Source organism: Mobula hypostoma, chromosome 4, assembly GCF_963921235.1.
Source record: "Mobula hypostoma chromosome 4, sMobHyp1.1, whole genome shotgun sequence".
In the NCBI taxonomy this organism is placed as follows: Eukaryota; Metazoa; Chordata; class Chondrichthyes; order Myliobatiformes; family Myliobatidae; genus Mobula; species Mobula hypostoma.
Window position 1 is genome coordinate 176737164 of NC_086100.1, and position 20085 is coordinate 176757248.

Sequence of the window (20085 nt, forward strand, 5' to 3'; positions counted from 1 at the left end):
AGTGATAGGGCTGAGGATGAGGAGGTTGGTATACAACTAGATGCAGTGTGCAGTGAGACTATGATGAGGATAGACAGACAAGGCAAAGTTGCAGTCAGTGGGCTGAGTTTAAGTGTTACAGGGGGTCAAAATCAAAAAGAGTGATGGATACAGGACTGAAGGTGTTATATTTGAATGTATGCAGTATATGGAATAAGGCAGACAATCTTGCAGCATTAAGAGATAGACAGGTATAATATTTAGGGTATCACTGAGTCGTGGCTGAAAGAAGATCATAAGAGCTTAACATCCAAGGATATACGGGCAGGTAGGCAGAGAGGCTGGTGTGGCTGTGTTGGTAAAAAAAAAATGAAATCACATCCTTAGAAAGAGGTGACATAGGATGGGAAAATGTAGAATCCTGTTGGTAGAGTTAGGAAACTGCAAGTGTAAAAAGACCCTGATGGCAGTTATATACAGGGCTCTGAACAGTAGCAAGGATGTGGGATACAAATTACAACGGGATGCAGAAAAGGCAAAAGGGCAATGTTGCAACAGTCATGGGGCATCTGAGTATGCAGGTTGACTGGGAATATCAGGTTTGTACTGGAATCAAAGAGAGGGAATTTGTAGAATGCCTACAAGATGGCTTTTTACAGCAGCTTGTGGTTAAACCCACCAGGGGATCAGCAATCCTGGATTGGGTGTTATGGAATGACCCAGATTTGATGAGGGAACTTAAGGTAAAGAAACCCTTGGGAGAGAGTGATCATAATGATAGAATTCACCCCGCAGTTTGAGAAGGAGAAGCTAAAGTCGGTATTGCAGTGGAGTAAAGATAATTACAGAGGAGCAGGCCAAAGTTGATTGGAAGGGAATATTCTAAAGGCAGGACGACACAACCATGACTAACAAGGGAAGTCAAAGCCACATTAAAGTCAGACAGAGCAAAAATTAGTGGGAAGTTAAAGGATTGGGAAGCTTTTAAAAACCAACAGTAGGCAACTAAAAAAGCCATAGACAGAAAAGGTGGAATATGAAAGTAAGCTTAAAATAATATAAAAGAGGATACAAAAAGACTTTTTCAGATATATAAAGAGTAAAAGAGAGATGAGAGTAGATATCGGACCACTGGAAATAGAGGAAAAAGAAATTGCCGACAAACTGAATAAGTATTTTGCGTTCATGGAAGACACTAGCAGAATGCCAAAAAAGCAAGAGTGTTTGGGGGCTGAAGCGAGCGTCATTGCCATTACCAAGGAGAAAGTGCTCGAGAAGCTGAAAAGTCTGAAAGAAGATATGTCACCTGGACTAGATGGACTACGCTCCAGGGTTCTGAAAGAGATAGCTGAAGAGATTATGGAGGGATCAGTAATGATCCTGTGATGGTTCTGGAGGACTGGAAAATTGCAAAGGAGGCAGAAGAAAGGAAATTATAGGCCAGTTAACCTGACTTCAGTGGTTGGGGAGATGTTGGAGTCCATTATTAAGGTTGAGGTTAACTTGGAGGCATAAGACAAAATAGGCCAAAAAGGAATTATTTGAGGAAACAGCAGGCAGAACAGACGAAGGAGAAGGATGTTGTTTATTTGGATTTTCAGAATGCCTTTGACAAGGTACGGCACATGAGGCTGCTCAACAAGAGCCCATGGTATTACAGGAAAGATACAAGCATGGTAGAAGATTGGCTGACTAGCAGGCGCGGAAGAGTGGGAATAAAGGGGCCTTTTCTGGTTGGCTGCCAGTGACTAGAGTCCTGCAGAGGTCAGTGTTGAGATCACTTTTTTTCATGTTATATGTCAATGATTTGGATGATGGAATTGATGGCTTTGTAGTCAGGTTTGCAGACAATACGAAGAAAGTGGAGAGGCAGGTATTGTTGAAATTGGAGGGGAGGGAGAGGCATAGATAAGGAAGTAAGCATTTGGGTGGAAACATATCTCATCAACCCCACCTCCATTATTGATAAATCTAAACCTCGCCCTTCCAAGCTCTGTAGAGAGGGATAATAACCATTGGTGAGAGATCCTAAGGCATCATCCCACAAGGCAAACCTTACACTAGAAGGAATGGGATGGATTTATCTTCCTTTAGATTTGGATGCTGTTTCTAGAGCTTCATGTGATTTCCACACCCACTAATCCCATTGATCTGTACTTAAGTCTTCTGTTGTTGTTCCTCTCTGCACCTTGCGCAGCCTTCTTGCCACTTCTTTAGCATTTGTATTGTATTGTATTTATTACATCCCAGGGGGTAAAAATCTTTATGGAGCGCCTCCGTTGCAATGTATAAGTAATAGAGAGGGGAAACATGGGAGGACAATGCCCAAACACTACGATTGTATACATAACTGTTTTGTATACATGTCTGCTTTTTTTGTTTATGGGGCCAAGCTGCTAGCTCAACGCTCAATCTAGCATGGATGGAAAGCGTGCAAGGAGCCAGCCAGATCAAAACCCAGAACTACTCGCCTTGAAGTCCAGTGCAGATGCCACTAAACTTAGTCCTTTCCTTTCTGCTTATCATTCCTTATAAAAATCAATTTCCTCACTTAATGTTTTATAGGACAGGAATTCCCACTTGCATTTGCAGCTTCTGTGAATAAGTGGTTCCATTTATCTTAATCAAGGGAAGAGTTTTAAAACAGAGAGATAAGTTAATAGAAATAAAAAATGAAGGTTTTGCTTTTTGAACTTAAAGATGTACAACCTTAAAAGGAAAAGGATATTAATCTGGCATTTGTTCTCAGTTGCAGGCGGGAAACAGATTGTTCCTGCCAGGTATGACAGCGAGTCAATAAGAGCCGGACAGAGAACTGAGCCCCAAAAACGTGCCGAAATATGCACCTTGGAAAGCACCAAATATGCACCAGTGTAGGACTTGCTCTACCAAGGGTACAGTGGTGCTAGAAAGTTTGCAAACCTTGTTGGCCAAAGTGAATTGGAAGGAGCTGCTGGCAGGGATGTCAACAGAGCAGCAATGGCATGCATTTCTGGGAAAAATGAGGAAGGTGCACGACATGAAGAAGTAATCAAATGGTAAAATAGTACAACCGTGGCTGACAAGGGAAGTCAAAGCTATAGCAAAAGCAAAAGAAAGGGTATACAACAAGGCAAAAATTAGTGGGAAGATAGAGGATTGCGAAGTTTTTAAAAAACCTACAGAGAGCAACTAAAAAAAAAATCATTGGAAGGTAAAAGATGAAATTAACAAGCTAGCAAATAATAGCAAAATGGATAGCAAAAGTTTTTTCAAGTATGTTAAAAATAAAAGAGAAATGAGGGTGGATATAGGACCGCTAAAAAATGAGGCAGGAGAATTTATAATGGGGGACAGGGAGATAGCTGATGAACTAAATGAGTATTTTGCATTAGATCTTCACTGTGGAAGACTCTAGCAGTATGCCTGATGTTGTAGTGTGTGAAGGAAAAGAAGTGGGTGCAGTTGCTGTTACAAGAGAGAAGGTGCTCAAAAAGCTGAAAGACCTAAAGGTATACAAGTCACCCGGAGGAGAGGAACTGCACCCTAGGGTTCTGAAAGAGGCACTGTTAGAGATTGTGGTGGCATTAGAAATGATCTTTCAAAGATCACTGGACTCTGGCATGGTGCCAGAGGACTGGAAAATTGCAAATTGCACTCTTTAAGAAAGGAGGAAGGCAGCAGAAAGGAACTTATAGAACATTTAGCCTGACCTCAGTAGTTGGGAAGATGTTGGAGTCAATTGTTAAGGATGAGGTGATGGAGTACTTGGTGACACAGGACAAGATAGTACAAAGTCAGCATGATTTCCTTCAGGGAAAATCCTGCCTGACAGACCTGTTGGAATCCTTTGAGGAGATTACATGTAGGATAGATAAAGGGGATGCACTGGATGTAGTATATTTGGACTTTCAGAAGGCCTTTGACAAGGTGCTACACATGAGGCTGCTTACCAAGTTAAGAGCCCATAGTATTACAGGAAAGTTACTAACATAGTTAGAGCATTGGCTGATTGGTAGGTGGCAGTGAATGGGAATAAAAGGATCCTTTTCTGGTTGGCTGCCAGTGACTAGTGGTGTTCCGTAGGGGTTGGTGTTGGGACCACTTCTTTTTATGCTGTATACAAATGATTTAGATGGCTTTGTTGCCAAGTTTGCAGATGATACGAAGACTGGTGGAAGGGCAGGTAGTGTTGAGGAAACAGAGAAGATGCAGGAGGACTTAGACAGATTAGGAGAATGGGCAAGAAAATATAATGTTTGAAAATGCACGGTCATGCACTTTGGTAGTAGAAATAAATGTGCGGACTATTTTCTCAACGGAGAGAAAATCCAGGAATCTGAGATGCAGAGGGACTTAGGAGTCCTTGTGCAGAACACCCTGAAGGTTAACTTGCGAGTTGAATCGGTAGTGAGGAAGGCAAATGCCATATTAGCATTCATTTAAAGGTCTAGAATACAAGAGCAAGGATGTATTACTGAGGCTTTATAAGGCACTGGTGAGGCTTTAGCTTGAATATTGTGAACAGTTTTGGGCCCCTCATCTTAGAAAAGATGTGCTGGCATTGGAAAAGGTCTAGAGGAGGTTCACAAGGATGAATCCAGGACTGAAAGGGTTATCATACGAGGAACGTTTGATGGTTCTGGGTCTGTACTCACTGGAATTCAGAAGGATGAGCGGTGATCTCATTGAAACCTTTCGAATGTTGAAAGGCCTGGACGGAGTAAATGTGGAGAAGATGTTTTCCATGGTGGGAGAGGTAATTCTGCTCCTATATCTTACGGTCTTATGATAAGCAGGACCAGGTGTGGTGGGGCATGATGAGCAGATGGAGAGGGGTTGTTTTATAAACAGATGTTGGTGGGGTGATAGGTAGAAACAGATAAGGAAGTAATGCTGCCAGATCTTTTGGGAGGAAGGAGGGGAGGATGAGAGGAAATGAGAAAGATACACAAAGAAAGGAGAACCTAGCTGCATGCTCTTTAAGAGTCTGTTCTCACCTGCTTCCCATCACCTTCTCCAGAGTCTTCATTCAGATCCTTCTGTGTAGCTTTCCGTGAATTCACAACTTTAAATGAACCCAGTTTAGCACTCATCTTTTTAATATTCTCAAGCAGTAGCCGGAAAAACCTGACCAAAGAGTAAAAGTGAAATTCTCCTGTGAGAAAGTACTCAGACTCTTCTTTTGGAATACTCTACAATAATATACTTTAGACATAAGATGAAAAGAAAGAACATCCCCGTTCATTACTACATGGCTAACTGGTTCGTGTTCCTACTCTTCGAGGGTTGTGAGTCTTTGAAGGTTGGAAATTTCAGGCCAGAATATGGAAATCTCAGTTACTGCAGAGTCAAACGCTATGAGGGGTGGGGGAGAGAGCCAAGACAGGAAGCTGGAGGAGAGTCCCATCAAATCACCCAAGAATTTATTTAGAAAATGCTTAGTGTCATAGAGCACTACAGCACAGAAACAGGCTCTTTGGCCCATCTAGTCTGTGTCAAACTATTATTCTGCATAGTCCAACTGACCTGCACCTGAACCATAGGCCCTCCATACACCTCCCATTCATGTACTCATCCAAACTTCTCTTAAATTTTGAAATCAAATCCACTTCCACATTCTCATTATACTCTGAATGAAGTTCCTCCATATGAATCCCTTAAGCATTTCACCTTTCACCCTTAACTACTGGCTTCCTGCTCTCGTTGCAGGAGCAATCTCTCTCTCTTTCGGTAATGAGAGAGAGCCTCTCTGAGATACTGCAGTACTGGGTTACTGACTATAGTTTTTGATGTACTCTCGATCAAGGTCTCTTTGGGGGCTTTTGATATTGCTTGCATGGTGGGGGGAGGGTGCTTCTGCTGGTGCAAATGGGGGGGGGAGGGGGAGGTTCGATGCTTCAGCTGCTGCATGGGGGGTAGATGCTTGGGGTTCTGATATTTTACTATCATCCATTCTTTGAGGTTTCTTGTTTCATGGATGTCTCTGTGAAGAGTAAGAATTTCAGGTTGTATACTGTCTCTAATATTGAGTTGAACCATTTGAACCCATGACCTCAAATTCTAGTCTTGCCCAATCTTAGTGGGGAAATCCTGGTCATGGCTCAATACTTGCTCCTGATAATGAGGTCAATTCTTCAGGAGCTTCAGTGAACGTGAACAATATTTTCTGCACCTTGTCCCTGTAAATCAAACTGACGAATATACAAAAATATTATAAATTATGCTATTGGATTAGAGGTGATATTTCTCATGCAGAGTCATCATTAGGAGAGAAATCAGAACCCTATTTTTTCCCAGCATCCTGCGAATGCTGTGTTCACAGTTTCAAATAGACTGTTACCTGGTCTCCATGTAGTGCAATAAATCATCTGGAGTCAAACACTTCTCATTTCGATATAGTTTGTAATCCAGGAAGTAAAATTTTATTCGATACATCCTAAACTTCTCCAACTTGCTTTGAACCCGAAAGGAATCTTTCACCTCAATCTTGTGTAAAACCTGAAATTCACATAAAACAATTCAATACTATTTTAAAAAAAACATGACCAGCGAAACCCAGAAACATAAATTTAAAGTTCTACATGACACAGCTTCAAAATTCAATTGTAAAGAGAAACTATTGATTTGTCCGTGAATATAGAAAGCACAGCACAATTGACAGAGTGAAATACATAGAAGGCATGCTTTTGAGTATAGATTGAACTGTAGAGAAATTATTTGTTCTTCCCACAAACTGAGCCATCTAATGGAAGTAATATTATTAACTAGTACAAGCACACAATTGATATCTAACTGGAGAGTTATTTTACCATGTTTAAGCTTAATATAGGGTTTTAGAAGGATTCCACTCAAATACATTCAACTTTCTTTGGGGTATTACATTATTGTGGCACAATTATTTATATAGAGCAGCCTTTGTAAAGCACTTTGGCAAAAGCTTTTCCATTATCTTTGACGCATAATCACACAGAATGGTGTAAATCACAAAAATGTAATTTTTGTGAATTTACTGTGCACTTTTGCACAGAGCAGTACTAAATTATTATTATATTTTTACACTGGATAAGCACCTTGGGACATGTTCACATAATTAAAAATACTCTAATTGGCACTGGTTAATTACTGTCACATGTACTGAGATACAGTGGAAAAAGTTGTCTCGCATACTGTGTGTAATGATCAAATCATTACACAGTGTATTGAGGGTAGTACTAGGTAAAGCAATAACAAACGAGAATAAAGTGCAGTGCAGGCAAACAATAAGTTGTAAAACCTTAAGAAAGTAGATAGTGTGGTTAGGAGTTCATCTTATCATAAAAGGGAACCACTTAACAGTCTTACAATAACTAATGTTGAACAATATTGCTGGATTTCAATTTTGACATTTGCAAGAGGTAGATTTTTGTCACTTGACTGTGAGGTCATGTTTTTTTGACTTCTCCAGTACGTTCAACACCATCCGCCCTGCTCTGCTGGGGGAGAAGCTGACAGCGATGCAGGTGGATGCTTTCCTGGTATCATGGATTCTTGATTACCTGACTGGCAGATCACAGTCCGTGTGCTTGCAACACTGTGTGTCCGACAGAGTGATCAGCAGCACTGGGGCTCCACAGGGGACTGTCTTGTCTCCCTTTCTCTTCACCATTTACACCTCGGACTTCTTTCTTTCTTTTTAAATCTTTTTATTGAAGTTTGTTTTTGTTTTGCTGAACTGAGTTGCTCTAAAGATCCATTGTTCTGAAAATTCATCGTCAGTCAATGTAGCATGTCCACAGGAAGCTGAAGAGGTTTACTCAGGTCTGCCAGACGATTCACCAATGACAGCAAAATATTGTTCCACTTGCCTCATTAAAGTCATCAGCAGTTACAGCATTTTATGTGAAGGGAAAGTCTATCAGAATTTGTGGGTTCTTTCCTTTTTAAATCTTTTTATTGAATAAGTATACAAAAAGGTAAGCCATAAAGGCACTAATACACTGTTAGAATATAATAAAATTACAGGAGGTATTAATACAAAAAAAATGATACAAACAATGTAATTTAAACATAACATACTAAAGTAACATAATAGTATACTAATTTTTATATATATATATACCAATAGAGAAAAGGAAAAAAAAAACCCCAAAAAAACCCACCGTGCAACTAACTAAAAGCAAAGCAAAGCAATGGGCTAACTTGGAACCAAGCAGAGATAAAAAACTTAAAATCACGTCCTCATTCCCGACCTCCATTAAAAACAGTAAAAAAAACAAGAAGGGTATATAAATATGGAGCAAAAAAAGAGGAGAAAAAAAATTACATTAAATGAAAATATTGAGTAAAAGATCTCCAGGTCTGTTCAAATTTAAGTGAGGAATCATAAAGATTGCTTCTAATTTTCTCCAAGTTCAAGCATAATATCGTCTGAGAAAACCAAAAAAAGGTAGTTGGAGCATTAAGCTCTTTCCAATGTTGTAAGATACATCTTTTCGCCATTAAAGTAAGAAATGCAATCATTCTACGGGCTGAAGGAGAAAGATTACTGGAAATTTTAGGTAGTCCAAAGATAGCAGTAATGGGGTGAGGACAGATATCTATATTCAATACCTTGGAGATAATATTAAAAATGTCTCTCCAAAAAGTTTCCAGAGTAGGACAAGACCAAAACATATGAGTTAAAGAGGCTATCTGCCCCAGACATCTATCACAAAAAGGATTAATATGAGAATAAAAGCGAGCTAATTTATCTTTGGACATATGTGCTCTATGAACAACTTTAAATTGAATTAGGGAATGTTTAGCACAAATAGAGGAAGTATTGACTAATTGTAAAATCTGCCCCCAGTCATCCACGGAAATGATAGACCCCAATTCCTGTTCCCAATCTACCCTAATCTTATCAAATGGAGCTTTCCTAAGTTTCATAATAATATTATAAATCATAGCCGATGCACCTTTCTGACATGGATTAAGGTTAATTATAGTATCTAAAATATATGTAGGAGGAAGCATAGGAAAAGAAGAAAGTATAGTACTTAGGAAATTTCTAACTTGTAGATATCTAAAAAAATGTATTCTTGATAAATTATATTTATTAGATAATTGTTCAAAAGACATAAGGGAACCATCTAAAAATAAATCCAAAAACCGTGAAATACCCTTAATCTTCCAAATTTGAAAAGCATGATCCGTAAAAGAGGGAGGAAAAAAAATGTTACCTAAAATAGGAATCGCTAGCCCAAATTGGTTAAGATCAAAAAATTTTCTGAATTGAAACCAAATACGTAAGGTATATTTAACTATCGGGTTAGATACCTGTTTGAGGCGTTTCAAATCAAAAGGAAGAGAGGCTCCTAAAATAGAGCCAAGTGTATAGCCGTGAACAGATTGTAATTCCAATGCTACCCATTTAGGAATGGATAGAATATCCTGGTCAAGTAACCAAAATTTCATATGTCGAATATTAATTGCCCAATAATAAAATCTAAAGTTGGGTAATGCTAAACCTCCATCTCTCTTAGCTTTCTGTAAATGTATTTTACCCAGTCTCGGGTTTTTATTTTGCCAAATAAATGAAGAAATTTTTGAGTCAACTTTATCAAAAAAAGCTTTTGGAACAAAGATTGGTAATGCCTGAAATATATATAGAAATTTTGGCAAAAAAAAACATCTTAACTGCATTAATACGACCAATCAAAGTTAAATATAAAGGAAACCATTTAGATGAAAGTTGAGTAATATGGTCAATTAAGGGTAAAAAGTTAATCTTAAATAAATCTTTGTATTTACAAGTAATTTTAATCCCAAGATATGAAAAATAATTATTAATCAATTTAAATGGAAAGTTATGATATAAGGGAAGTTGTTTATTAATCGGGAAGAGTTCACTCTTACTAAGATTTAATTTATAACCTGAAAAGAGACTAAATTGTGCTAATAAATCTAAAACAGCAGGGATGGATTTTTGAGGATTTGAAATATATAAAAGTAAGTCATCAGCATAGAGTGATATTTTATGGGACTTTAAGCCCCGAGTTATCCCAGTAATATTTGGAGATTCTCGAATGGCAATTGCAAGAGGTTCTAATGCAATTTCAAATAATAAAGGACTAAGAGGACAACCTTGTCAAGTACCTCGAAAAAGAGGGAAAAAAGGTGAGTTTAAAGAGTTAGTACGGACCGAGGCCACAGGAGAATGATATAACAGTTTGATCCAAGATATAAATTTCGAGCTAAAATTAAACATTTCAAGCACCTTAAATAAGTAAGGCCATTCTACTCTATCAAAAGCTTTCTCAGCATCTAAAGAGATAACACACTCAGGAACATTTTGTGAGGGGTGTATAAACAATATTTAACAGTGTGTGAATGTTATAAAAAGAGTAACGACCTTTAATAAAACCTGTTTGGTCTTCCGAAATAATAAAAGGAAGTACTTTTTCTAATCTGTTTGCTAATAATTTAGAAAAAACTTTAGAATCAACATTTAATAAAGATACTGGTCTATAAGATGCACATTGAGCAGGATCTTTATCTTTCTTTAATATTAGAGAGATTGACGCTCTATTGAAAGATTTGGGAAGTTTACCAAGTTTTAATGAAGCCTCGAAAACCCTACAGAACCAAGGGATTAATGAAGGTGCAAAACATTTATAAAATTCTACAGTAAACCCATCAGGCCAGAAGCTTTCCCCAAATTCATAGAGGAAACAACATTCTTAATCTCATCAGTGGTAATGGGAGTATCTAACATAGAAGACATATCCTGTGAAATCTCAGGGAAGTCTAGGTTATCTAAAAAATCATTCATATATTTAGAGTCTCGAGGAGACTCTGATTGATATAAGGAAGAATAAAAATCACAGAAGGTTTGATTAATCCCCGCATGATCAAGTATCAGTCGGTCATTTTGATTATAAGTCTGATTAATTTGAGATTTAGCATAATTTGACTTCAATTGGTTAGCCAGCAGTTTGCCAATTTTGTCACTGTGTACATAAAATTCACTTCTTGTTTTCTTTAATTGGTTTACAATCGAGGACAAAAGTAATAAACTGTGTTCCATTTGAAGTTCAGTTCTTTGTTTATATAACTCCTCAGAGGGAGGTGTAACATATTTCTTATCAATTTCCTTAATCTTGTCCACAATTACCAACTCCTCCTGCTTCAGCTTCTTCCTCAAAGTAGCAGAATACGAGATAATCTGACCACGAACATAAGCTTTAAAAGTATCCCAAAGAATGTTCACAGAAATATCCTCTGTATAGTTGATTGTAAAAAAAAGATCAATCTGTTCATTCATAAAGTTAACAAAGTCCGAGTCCTGAAGCAACAGCGAATTAAAACACCATTGTCTATTATTTTGTGTATTGGCCTGAATTTTAATAGAAAGCTTAAGTGCAGCATGATCCGAAATGGTTATAGAGTCATAATCACATTTAATCACTGAGGAAATAAGACGAGAGTCAATAAAGAAATAATCAATTCTTGAATAGGAATGGTGAACATGTGAAAAAAAAGAAAAATCTTTTTCCTGAGGATGCAAAAAACGCCAAATGTCCATCGACCCAGAATCAGAGAGGAATGAATTAATCAAAGTTGCAGATTTATTAGGTAAGGTCCATAGAGGAGCCAAACAGTCCAAAGCTGGAGATAAACAGGTATGAAGATCTCCGCCCCAGATCAATGAAAACTCATTCAAATTCGGGAACTGATTGAATAATGATTTATAAAATTCCAGACAGTCCATATTAGGAGCATAAGCATTAACCAAAACTACCTTTTTATTAAATAGTAGACCACTAACCAGTAGAAATCTACCATTCGGATTAGAAATAATATCATGTTGTATAAAAGTAACTGAGGAGTCTATAAAAATAGAAACGCCTCGAATCTTAGCGTTGGAGTTCGAATGAAACTGTTTTCCCTTCCAGAATTTAAAAAAACGTAGTCTGTCCCCCCTCCGCACATGGGTCTCTTGTAAAAATAAAATTTGTGCTTTAAGTCTCCGGAACACTTTAAAAACGTCTTTCCTTTTAATAGGATGATTAAGACCATTAGTATTCCAGGAGACAAAATTAATAATAGACTCCATAAACCCTAAAGTCAACCAGCAACAAGGAGGATTGACGATAGGCTCGACCCACGAACCCGGAAAGGAAACAGAACAAATAAGAGACACCAGGAAGGAGAACGCAACCAATACTTCAATAGTGTACATAGCCCAAGAAGAAAGAAACTAAAACGTGAAGCCCCTCCCACCACCCCCCACCCCATGACCTCAAGGCTAAATCTAAGACAGACCAGCCAGAAAGAAGCAAGCACTACTACCCCCATGACTTCCGGTATACGCTCCCTAAAAAAACTGTAAATATAAAAAAGATCAGCAAATTATAAAACAGTAAAAGAATAAAAAAAGGTATATCAATTAAAACAAACACTTAATATAACAGAGAAAAAGCCAGAAAATATTTTAAAAAAACACAACAAACCCCAGACCCTATGAGTAAACAAAAAAAGAAATGAAATTATTAACATAAACTAGTTATGAAAACCTACAAAAAGAAGTAGATTTAAAAACTACAAAATTTAAGGCCTCAAAGGAAATACGTAGAATGATGGTGAGGGAATAACCACCCAGAATCCCCTGGGAAAAAGAAAGGAATGATGCAGATAGAAAGAAAGTTTAGCAACCACATTAATTAATCCAAAAATAAACTTTTCTGCCCATATAAGGCAAAAAAAAATTAAGACTGACAAATTCACAACCTCCGATCAAACGGAGATAGTTAAAAATTACGATTAAGATGTTGAAGGTGAAAATTGATCCAGATAACTCTGGGCATCCGATGGAGATTCAAAAAAACGGAGGGCTCCATCTAACGTACGAATTCTTAGACGTGCAGGGTAAAGCAGTGCTGGTTTTAAATCCATCTTCTAGAGTTCCGACATCACAGATCTGTAACGAACCCGTTGATCCCGAATTGGTTTACTGAAATCCTCCACGAATCGGAACTTAAGATCCAAAAAATCAATGTAACCTTCAGATCGAATGAAACGAAACAGTTTCTCCTTGTCTTGAAAGTAATGAAAGCGTAAGATGAGATGTCGAGGTTTATCTAACTTAGACGAGTATGATGGAACTCTGTGAACACGATCCAATAACGGTGGTTGGTCAGGAAATACAGTAGGAAATGCATCTTTTAGAAGTTGAGAAAAATACTTCATAGGGTTATCAGATTCAACAGCTTCACGCACCCCAATCATTCGAAGATTCTGCCGTCGCATTCTGGATTCTAAGTCAGAGTTTTTAAAGGTCAGAAAGTCAAGTTTCTTCTTCATTACATTAATTGTTTCTTTGATTTTCTCCATCTTAAGTTCATTTTGTTGCGTGAATTTTTGAAGATCAGATATAGCCGACTGATGTTCCGTAATAGATGTTTGTATCTTATCGATTGAATCGGCAATTTTCTGGAAATTAATTGAAATTTCCGCACGAATCAGCTCCGTAACAGAGGTTGAAATTTCCGCACGAATCAGCTCCGTAACAGAGTTTGAAATTTCCCTTTGAATTAGCTCCGATATAGCTTTCAAAGTCAACGGTGGTTCAGTCAGAGGAAAATCGGTACCTTTCGGTCTAACTGGAGGTTTGCCGTCCTTCCCGTTTTTTCCATTCTTAGACATAGCAGACCTTAAACGCATCCGATTATCAAAGAGCCCAATTTATTTCAAAACATTGTAAAAGTCGATAACCTCGGACTTCAACTACTGCACAGAGTCTTGTCATCTTCAGAAGTTTTCTGATGACTCTGCCATAGTTGGAGGCATCAGCAAGGGAGATGAGGCTGAGTACAGGGCAACGGTAGGAAACTTTGTCACACGGTGTGAGCAGAATTATCTGCAGCTTAATGTGAAAAAGACTAAGGAGCTGGTAGTGGACCTAAGGAGGGCTAAGGTACCAGTGACCCCTGTTTCCATCCAGGGGGTCAGTGTGGACATGGTGGAGGATTACAAATACTTGGGGATACGAATTGACAATAAACTGGACTGGTCAAAGAACACTGAGGCTGTCTACAAGAAGGGTCAAAGCCATCTCTATTTCCTGAGGAGACTGAGGTCCTTCAACATCTGTCGGACGATGCTGAGGATGTTCTATGAGTCTGTGGTGGCCAGTGCCATCATGTTTGCTGTTGTGTGCTGGGGCAGCAGGCTGAGGGTAGCAGACACCAACAGAATCAACAAACTCATTCGTAAGGCCAGTGATGTTGTGGGGATGGAACTGGACTCTCTCACGGTGGTGTCTGAAAAGAGGATGCTGTCCAAGTTGCGTGCCATCTTGGACAACGTCTCCCATCCACTACATAATGCACTGGGTGGGCACAGGAGCACATTCAGCCAGAGACTCATTCCACCGAGATGCAACACAGAGCGTCATAGGAAGTCATTCCTGCCTGTGGCCATCAAACTTTACAACTCCTCCCTTGGAGGGTCAGACACCCTGAGCCAATATGCTGGTCCTGGACTTATATCCTGGCATAATTTACATATTACTATTTAATTATTTATGATTTTATATTGACATATTTATACTCTATTCTTGGTTGGGGGCAACTGTAACGAAAATCAATTTCCCTCGAGATCAATAAAGTATGACTATGACTACTATTGATCAGAGTCACAATGTCTTTAGAGCTACACAATTTGAAAAGAGGACCATATAAAATAATGCAGCTAAGTAGTGTCATGTACCAAATACAGGAATCTTCAATGTTAAAAGTCCTTTAGACAGAGGATATGGTTTAAAAAAAAATCATAGAAATGCTGAAGAATGTCCACCAGTTCCTCCTCATTAGCAATTAAAAGTCCTGTTGTCTCAGGACTGCTGCAGCATCTGCAAATTCAGCACAGAGTTAACCTCAAAACTATTCAGCCCATAGGACCTAACCAAGCTCACAAGCAGCTTCACCCACTGAGTACAAAAAACAAATCTGGCAGATGTCCCTGTTTCCACTCTGAATATGAAGAATTATGCCTACCTCTGCCAAACACACTCTTGTGAGTTGTTTCTTCAGCTTCTTGACTTTCTTCAATGCTTTCTTCGTGTTCAGCACAGGAATAGTCATCATTGGAGTTTTAATGTTAGCACTTGCCACCATTAGAATTTCACGCAACCTGACGGAGAGAGAAATCTCTACAGCTTATATCGTACTCACTGTGTTGGCTCTTGCTCTATTTTGTACACTGTAACGAATTCTTTTAATAGGAAAGAATAAACAAGTACATCAGAGCCCAAATCACTTCAGGCTTGTTACGGTATCCTTAAGTCATCACAGAATAATTCTGTCACTATAAACAGGAGTTACTAAGTATGATAGGTTGCTGTCAGAGGGCACTAATATTTATTCAGATTTGTGAAATAGCAGGCTTTAAACAGACACAATGCTCTAAACAGGTCCAAGGAAATTATGATAGGAGTTGAGAGTGGACCATGGGAGAAAGGGTTGAGGAGGGGCATCAGATTGAGGTAATAGAAGGAAGAAGGGCTGAAGAAGAAGGATTCTGTTGCTCGGAGATCTCTCTCCCAATTTAATGTATTTATGGCATTTTCAGTTTTTTGTGCTTATTTACTCAATTTATATACTGCATATATTTTGTTATTTAAAGGTAACTTCAAAATCAATGCATGTAATTTTTTTTTCTTTCTTCTCACTCAGTCTTTCCTTTAACCATAAAGAAAAAAAAAATCATTTTGGTAACCTGCTTACCTGGGAATCCCGAGAGTGACATTCATTTCTCCTCTGCCAGCAAAATGGAAAGTGTTCAGTGTCATCTGTGTTGATGGCTCTCCTATACTTTGTGCAGCCAGGAGCCCGACAGCCTCTCCTGGTTCACACAGCGATCTCTGCCACTTCAGACTCAGAAGGTCCTTCAAGCTGAAAGAAGAGAAAGGTTTAATCAATTTTTCACCCATCTGAGCCAGACAAATGTTCAGAATCCTACACAATGCGATTCGCCAGAAGCAGTACAAGGGCATAACCAAACTAGCTTTTCTTATGGAGGAGGATGCAACATTATTTTGTCAATGCCTCTGATTGGGCACGAAGCAACAACACTCCCTCAATTGTGCCATAGCTAACATAGCCACTGCCTCTCAACTCCAGCCATCCATGTTCAATCCCAACCTCAGATGAACATGTGTTGGCTGTGTGGAGTTCATGTGTGCTTCGTGACCTTACAGACCTCCCTCCCCCATCTCAAATTTAGGTTGATGAGTTCTTAATTAATAAGGGTAACAAAGGATATGGGGAGAAAGCAGGAAAATGGGGTTCAGAGAGATAATAAATCAGCTGCTGATTATGCAAAGGTAGAGCAGACTCAATGTGCTGAATGGCCTAATTCTACTCCTCTGTCTAAGACATGCTGATTGGTAGGTTAACTGGCCAACAGGTAGATGTATGGCAAAATCTGGAGGAGGTGGGAAGTTCATGCAAGCGTGGAAAATGCAAGTTATTAGCTGAAATTATTAGTGAATGGTGTTGTTAGCCAGCATTGATGCAACGGGACAAACGGCCTCCTGTTCTGCTGCAAGGAAAGTTGAAAAATAATGAACAAAGCTTAAGGAAGGCAAGAATTTGTTTTATAAAAACTGCTCCCTGGCGTCATTTATTCAACAGTATTGTCATAACACAAGACAATTCCCTAAAGCACTTGGTCTTTACTGCATTGGCAGTTACAGTAGACTCACAAGTGAAACTCACTATTGATGAAACCATACTCTGCCATTTGTGGTACTGGACTGTACCAGTAGTCACCTTCAACCCTGTGAAACTGAATCGTGCTAACAATTACCACCTCCTCTTCGACACCAGCTGGGCAAGCAACTACTGTATCATCATTGAAATGGGCTTGCACAAAAAATCAAATTGCACTAACACACACAAAACGCTCAAGGAACTCAGCAAGCCAGGCAGCTTCAGGACCCAGTCCTGATGAAAGGTCGCTGCCCGAAATGTCGACTCTTTATTCCTTTCCATAGATGCTGCTTGACCTGTTGAACTCCCCCAGCATTTTGTTATTCTGGATTTCCAGCATCTCTTGTATTTCCAATTGTGCTAGTTCTGATAAAGGGTCTTCAAACTGAATGATTAACTGTTTTTTCTTTTCACAGATGTTGCTTGACTGGCTAAGTACTTTCAGCATCCTGATGAAGGGTTTCGGCCCAAAACGTTGACTGTACTCTTTACCATAGATGCCACCTGGCCTGCTGAGTTCCTCCAGCATTTTTTGCATACTTTCAGCATTTTCGGTTTTTTCCAGTTCCGAGTGCCTGAGGTTTTATTTGTTTTCCTGTGCTAGAATTAAACCTGATTGGGTTGACAGTTGATTTTTGAGAAGAATGAAGGGGGATGTCATTGAAACCTATCAAATATTGAAAGGCCTGGAGAACCATTCAATGGTCTTATAACAGTGAGATAAAAGTTGCTCCTGAGCCTGACGCTATGTTCTTTCAGGCATTTGTATCCTCTGTCTAATACGAGAGGGGAGAAGAGAGAAGAGAGAATGTTTGGGGTGGGTGGTGTCTTTGATTATACTGGCTGCTTTGCCAAAGCAGCAAGAAGTGAAAACAGAGACCATGGGGAGAGACTGGATTCCGTGACATGCTGAGCAGTGGGCACAACTCTCTGCAGCTGCTTGTGGTCACAAGCAGAGCAACTGCATGCAAATTCCAGAGATTCAGTAGCCACTGAGACAAGAAAAAAATTCTATGCAGCTCATTTTAAAATTACTTTATTTTGCAGCTATGTCCCCTTGCTTGTGATCCTCTCTTCTCAATACGTACTCTGACAACACCCGCCCCCGGATAAGCTTGAATAATGTCACCCTTTGTCCTTCTAAATTCCAAGATTACAGATCCAAATCCTCTCTTGGTAAGACTATCTCTTAAAGTAACTAAAGGAACCTTGTATCAACTTGGGGTTCAAATAGTTTTGCAGGATTATGCACAGTAGATTTAAATGGTGACCGCAACAAAAAGAAGAAAGAAAAAAAGATAACACCATATACACTCAGCGACAGGAGTGGAACCCAGTGTGGTCTTCTGTTGATGTAGCCCATCCACTTCAAAGTTCAAAGAGTTGTGCATTCAGATATGCATTTCTGTATATAACTGTTCTAACGTTTGGTAATTTGAGCTACTGTTGCCTTCCTGTCAGCATTTTTTATTTTGGAGTTGTCTGAATTTGTTCATTAGGGAAATGGTATGATTTCTCTCATTGACAAGGCATTTTTTGCCCACAGAACTGCTGCTCACCAGAAAATTTTTTGGGGGGTTTTGCACCATTCTCTGTAAACTCTAAAGACTGGTGTGTATGAAAATCCCAGAAGATCAGCAATTCTGAGATATTCAAACTACCTTGCTTGGCACCAACAATCATTCCACAGTCGAAGTCACTCAGATCACATTTTTTTTTCCCATTCTGATGTTCAGTCTGAACAGCAACTGAACCTCTTGACCAAGTCTGCATGCTTTTATGCATTGAGTTACTGCCACATGATTGGTTGATTAGATATTTAAATTAATGAGCAGGTATTACAGATATACCTAATAAAGTCGCCACTGCGTGTACTTTGCACTGTTAGTTGTTCACTGTGAAAGATATTATATGACATAACCACTAGCTTTTGAAGTTGTAGCACTGAGAAAAGAGTGAAAGTCAGATTTCCCCTTCTTCACCAACAGTGTAGTTTGTAACTCTACTTATGCAGAGGTAACATACTAGCTCCCTCTTCTCATTTCCTCTCTCAATTTCACATCCATAATAATTCGACAAAGCAGAATTATTCTTAAAAGTTCTTCAATATTTGATATGAGATAAGGTGAAGACTGGGTTTCAGCCAACACTGAAAGACTTAAAGCTATTTACTAACCAAATTAATATTCGTTACATTTCCTTTCCCCTCTGTTTTAGACTTGCAGTCACCTTTGCAAGTAGCCTCAGTGGCCACTGCATTACATACAGGAGGGGAACCCAGACTGGTGCTCTGCTGCTGTAGTGCATCCACTTCAAAATTCAACACGTTGTGCGTTCAGAGGCGCCCTTCTGCACACCACCGTTGTAACACGTGGTTACTTGAGTTCGTGCCACCCTTCTGTCAGCCTGAACTAGTCTGGCCATTCTCCCCTGACCTCGCTTATTAACAAGGAGAAGAAAGGGAAATGGGCAACCAGTACAGACTACCCCATGGCCATTCCTCTCAATAATAAGTACAACATTTTGGATACTACTGAGGGAATTCGACCTACCGGGGGAAGCCGCAGGGACCGGGACTTTGGCACTGTGCTCAGAGGAGAAAAATTGTCAAGAGAACTGCAGTAGTGTTAAGAGATTCCATAGTTAGAGGAGTATAGATGATATTCTCTGTCAGAAGTCTTGGTACATATTGGCACCAGTGACGTAGGTAGGAAAGACAAGGAGTTCTTGAAGAGATTTTAGGGAGCTGGGTAGAAAGCTGAGAAACAGGACCTCCAGGATAGTAATCTCTGGATTGCTGCCAATGCCATGCGCCAATTAGGGTAAGAATAGGATGATTTGGCAGGTAAATATGTGGCGGAGGAACTGGTGCTGGCGACAGGGGTTCTGATTTCTGGATCACCGGGATCTCTTTGGGGGAAGGTATGACCTCTACAAAAGGGACGGGTTACACCTGAACTCAAGGGGCACCAATACACTTGCGGACAGGTTTGCTAGACTTGTTTGGGAGGCTTTAAACTATTTTGGCAAGGGGACGCGATCCAGAGTGATAAGGCTGAGGATGGAGCAGTTGGTTTACAAACAGAGGAATTGTGTAGTGAGACCACTACAAAGGACATGCCGATGATAGAGCATAATTGCAGTCAATGGGATGAGTTGCAATGTAAAAGAGGGACAAATCAAAAAAGGATGATGAATACAGGGCTGAAGGTGTTATATTTGAATGCATGCAGTATACAGAATAAGGTAGATGAATTTGTAGCACATTTACAGATTGGCACGTATGACATTGTGGGATCACTGAGTCGTGGCTAAAAGAAGATCATAGTTGGGAGCTTAACATCCATATAGCGAAAGTACAAGCAGGTAGGCAGAGGGCTGGGGTGGCTCT

At 39.3% G+C, this 20085-nt stretch overlaps 1 protein-coding gene across 1 annotated transcript in view; it reads right to left on the reverse strand.

Annotated features, from left to right (window-relative positions):
• The window catches only part of polr1a (RNA polymerase I subunit A), a 185396-nt gene that overhangs the window by 38504 nt on the left and 126807 nt on the right, over positions 1-20085 (reverse strand). The window contains exons 25-28 of the mRNA XM_063047054.1: positions 15708-15875; positions 14979-15114; positions 6302-6459; positions 4959-5088 (exon numbers count right to left, since the gene is read on the reverse strand). Coding sequence (XP_062903124.1) covers positions 4959-5088; positions 6302-6459; positions 14979-15114; positions 15708-15875 — 592 coding nt within the window. The remainder of the gene's footprint in view (positions 1-4958; positions 5089-6301; positions 6460-14978; positions 15115-15707; positions 15876-20085) is intronic.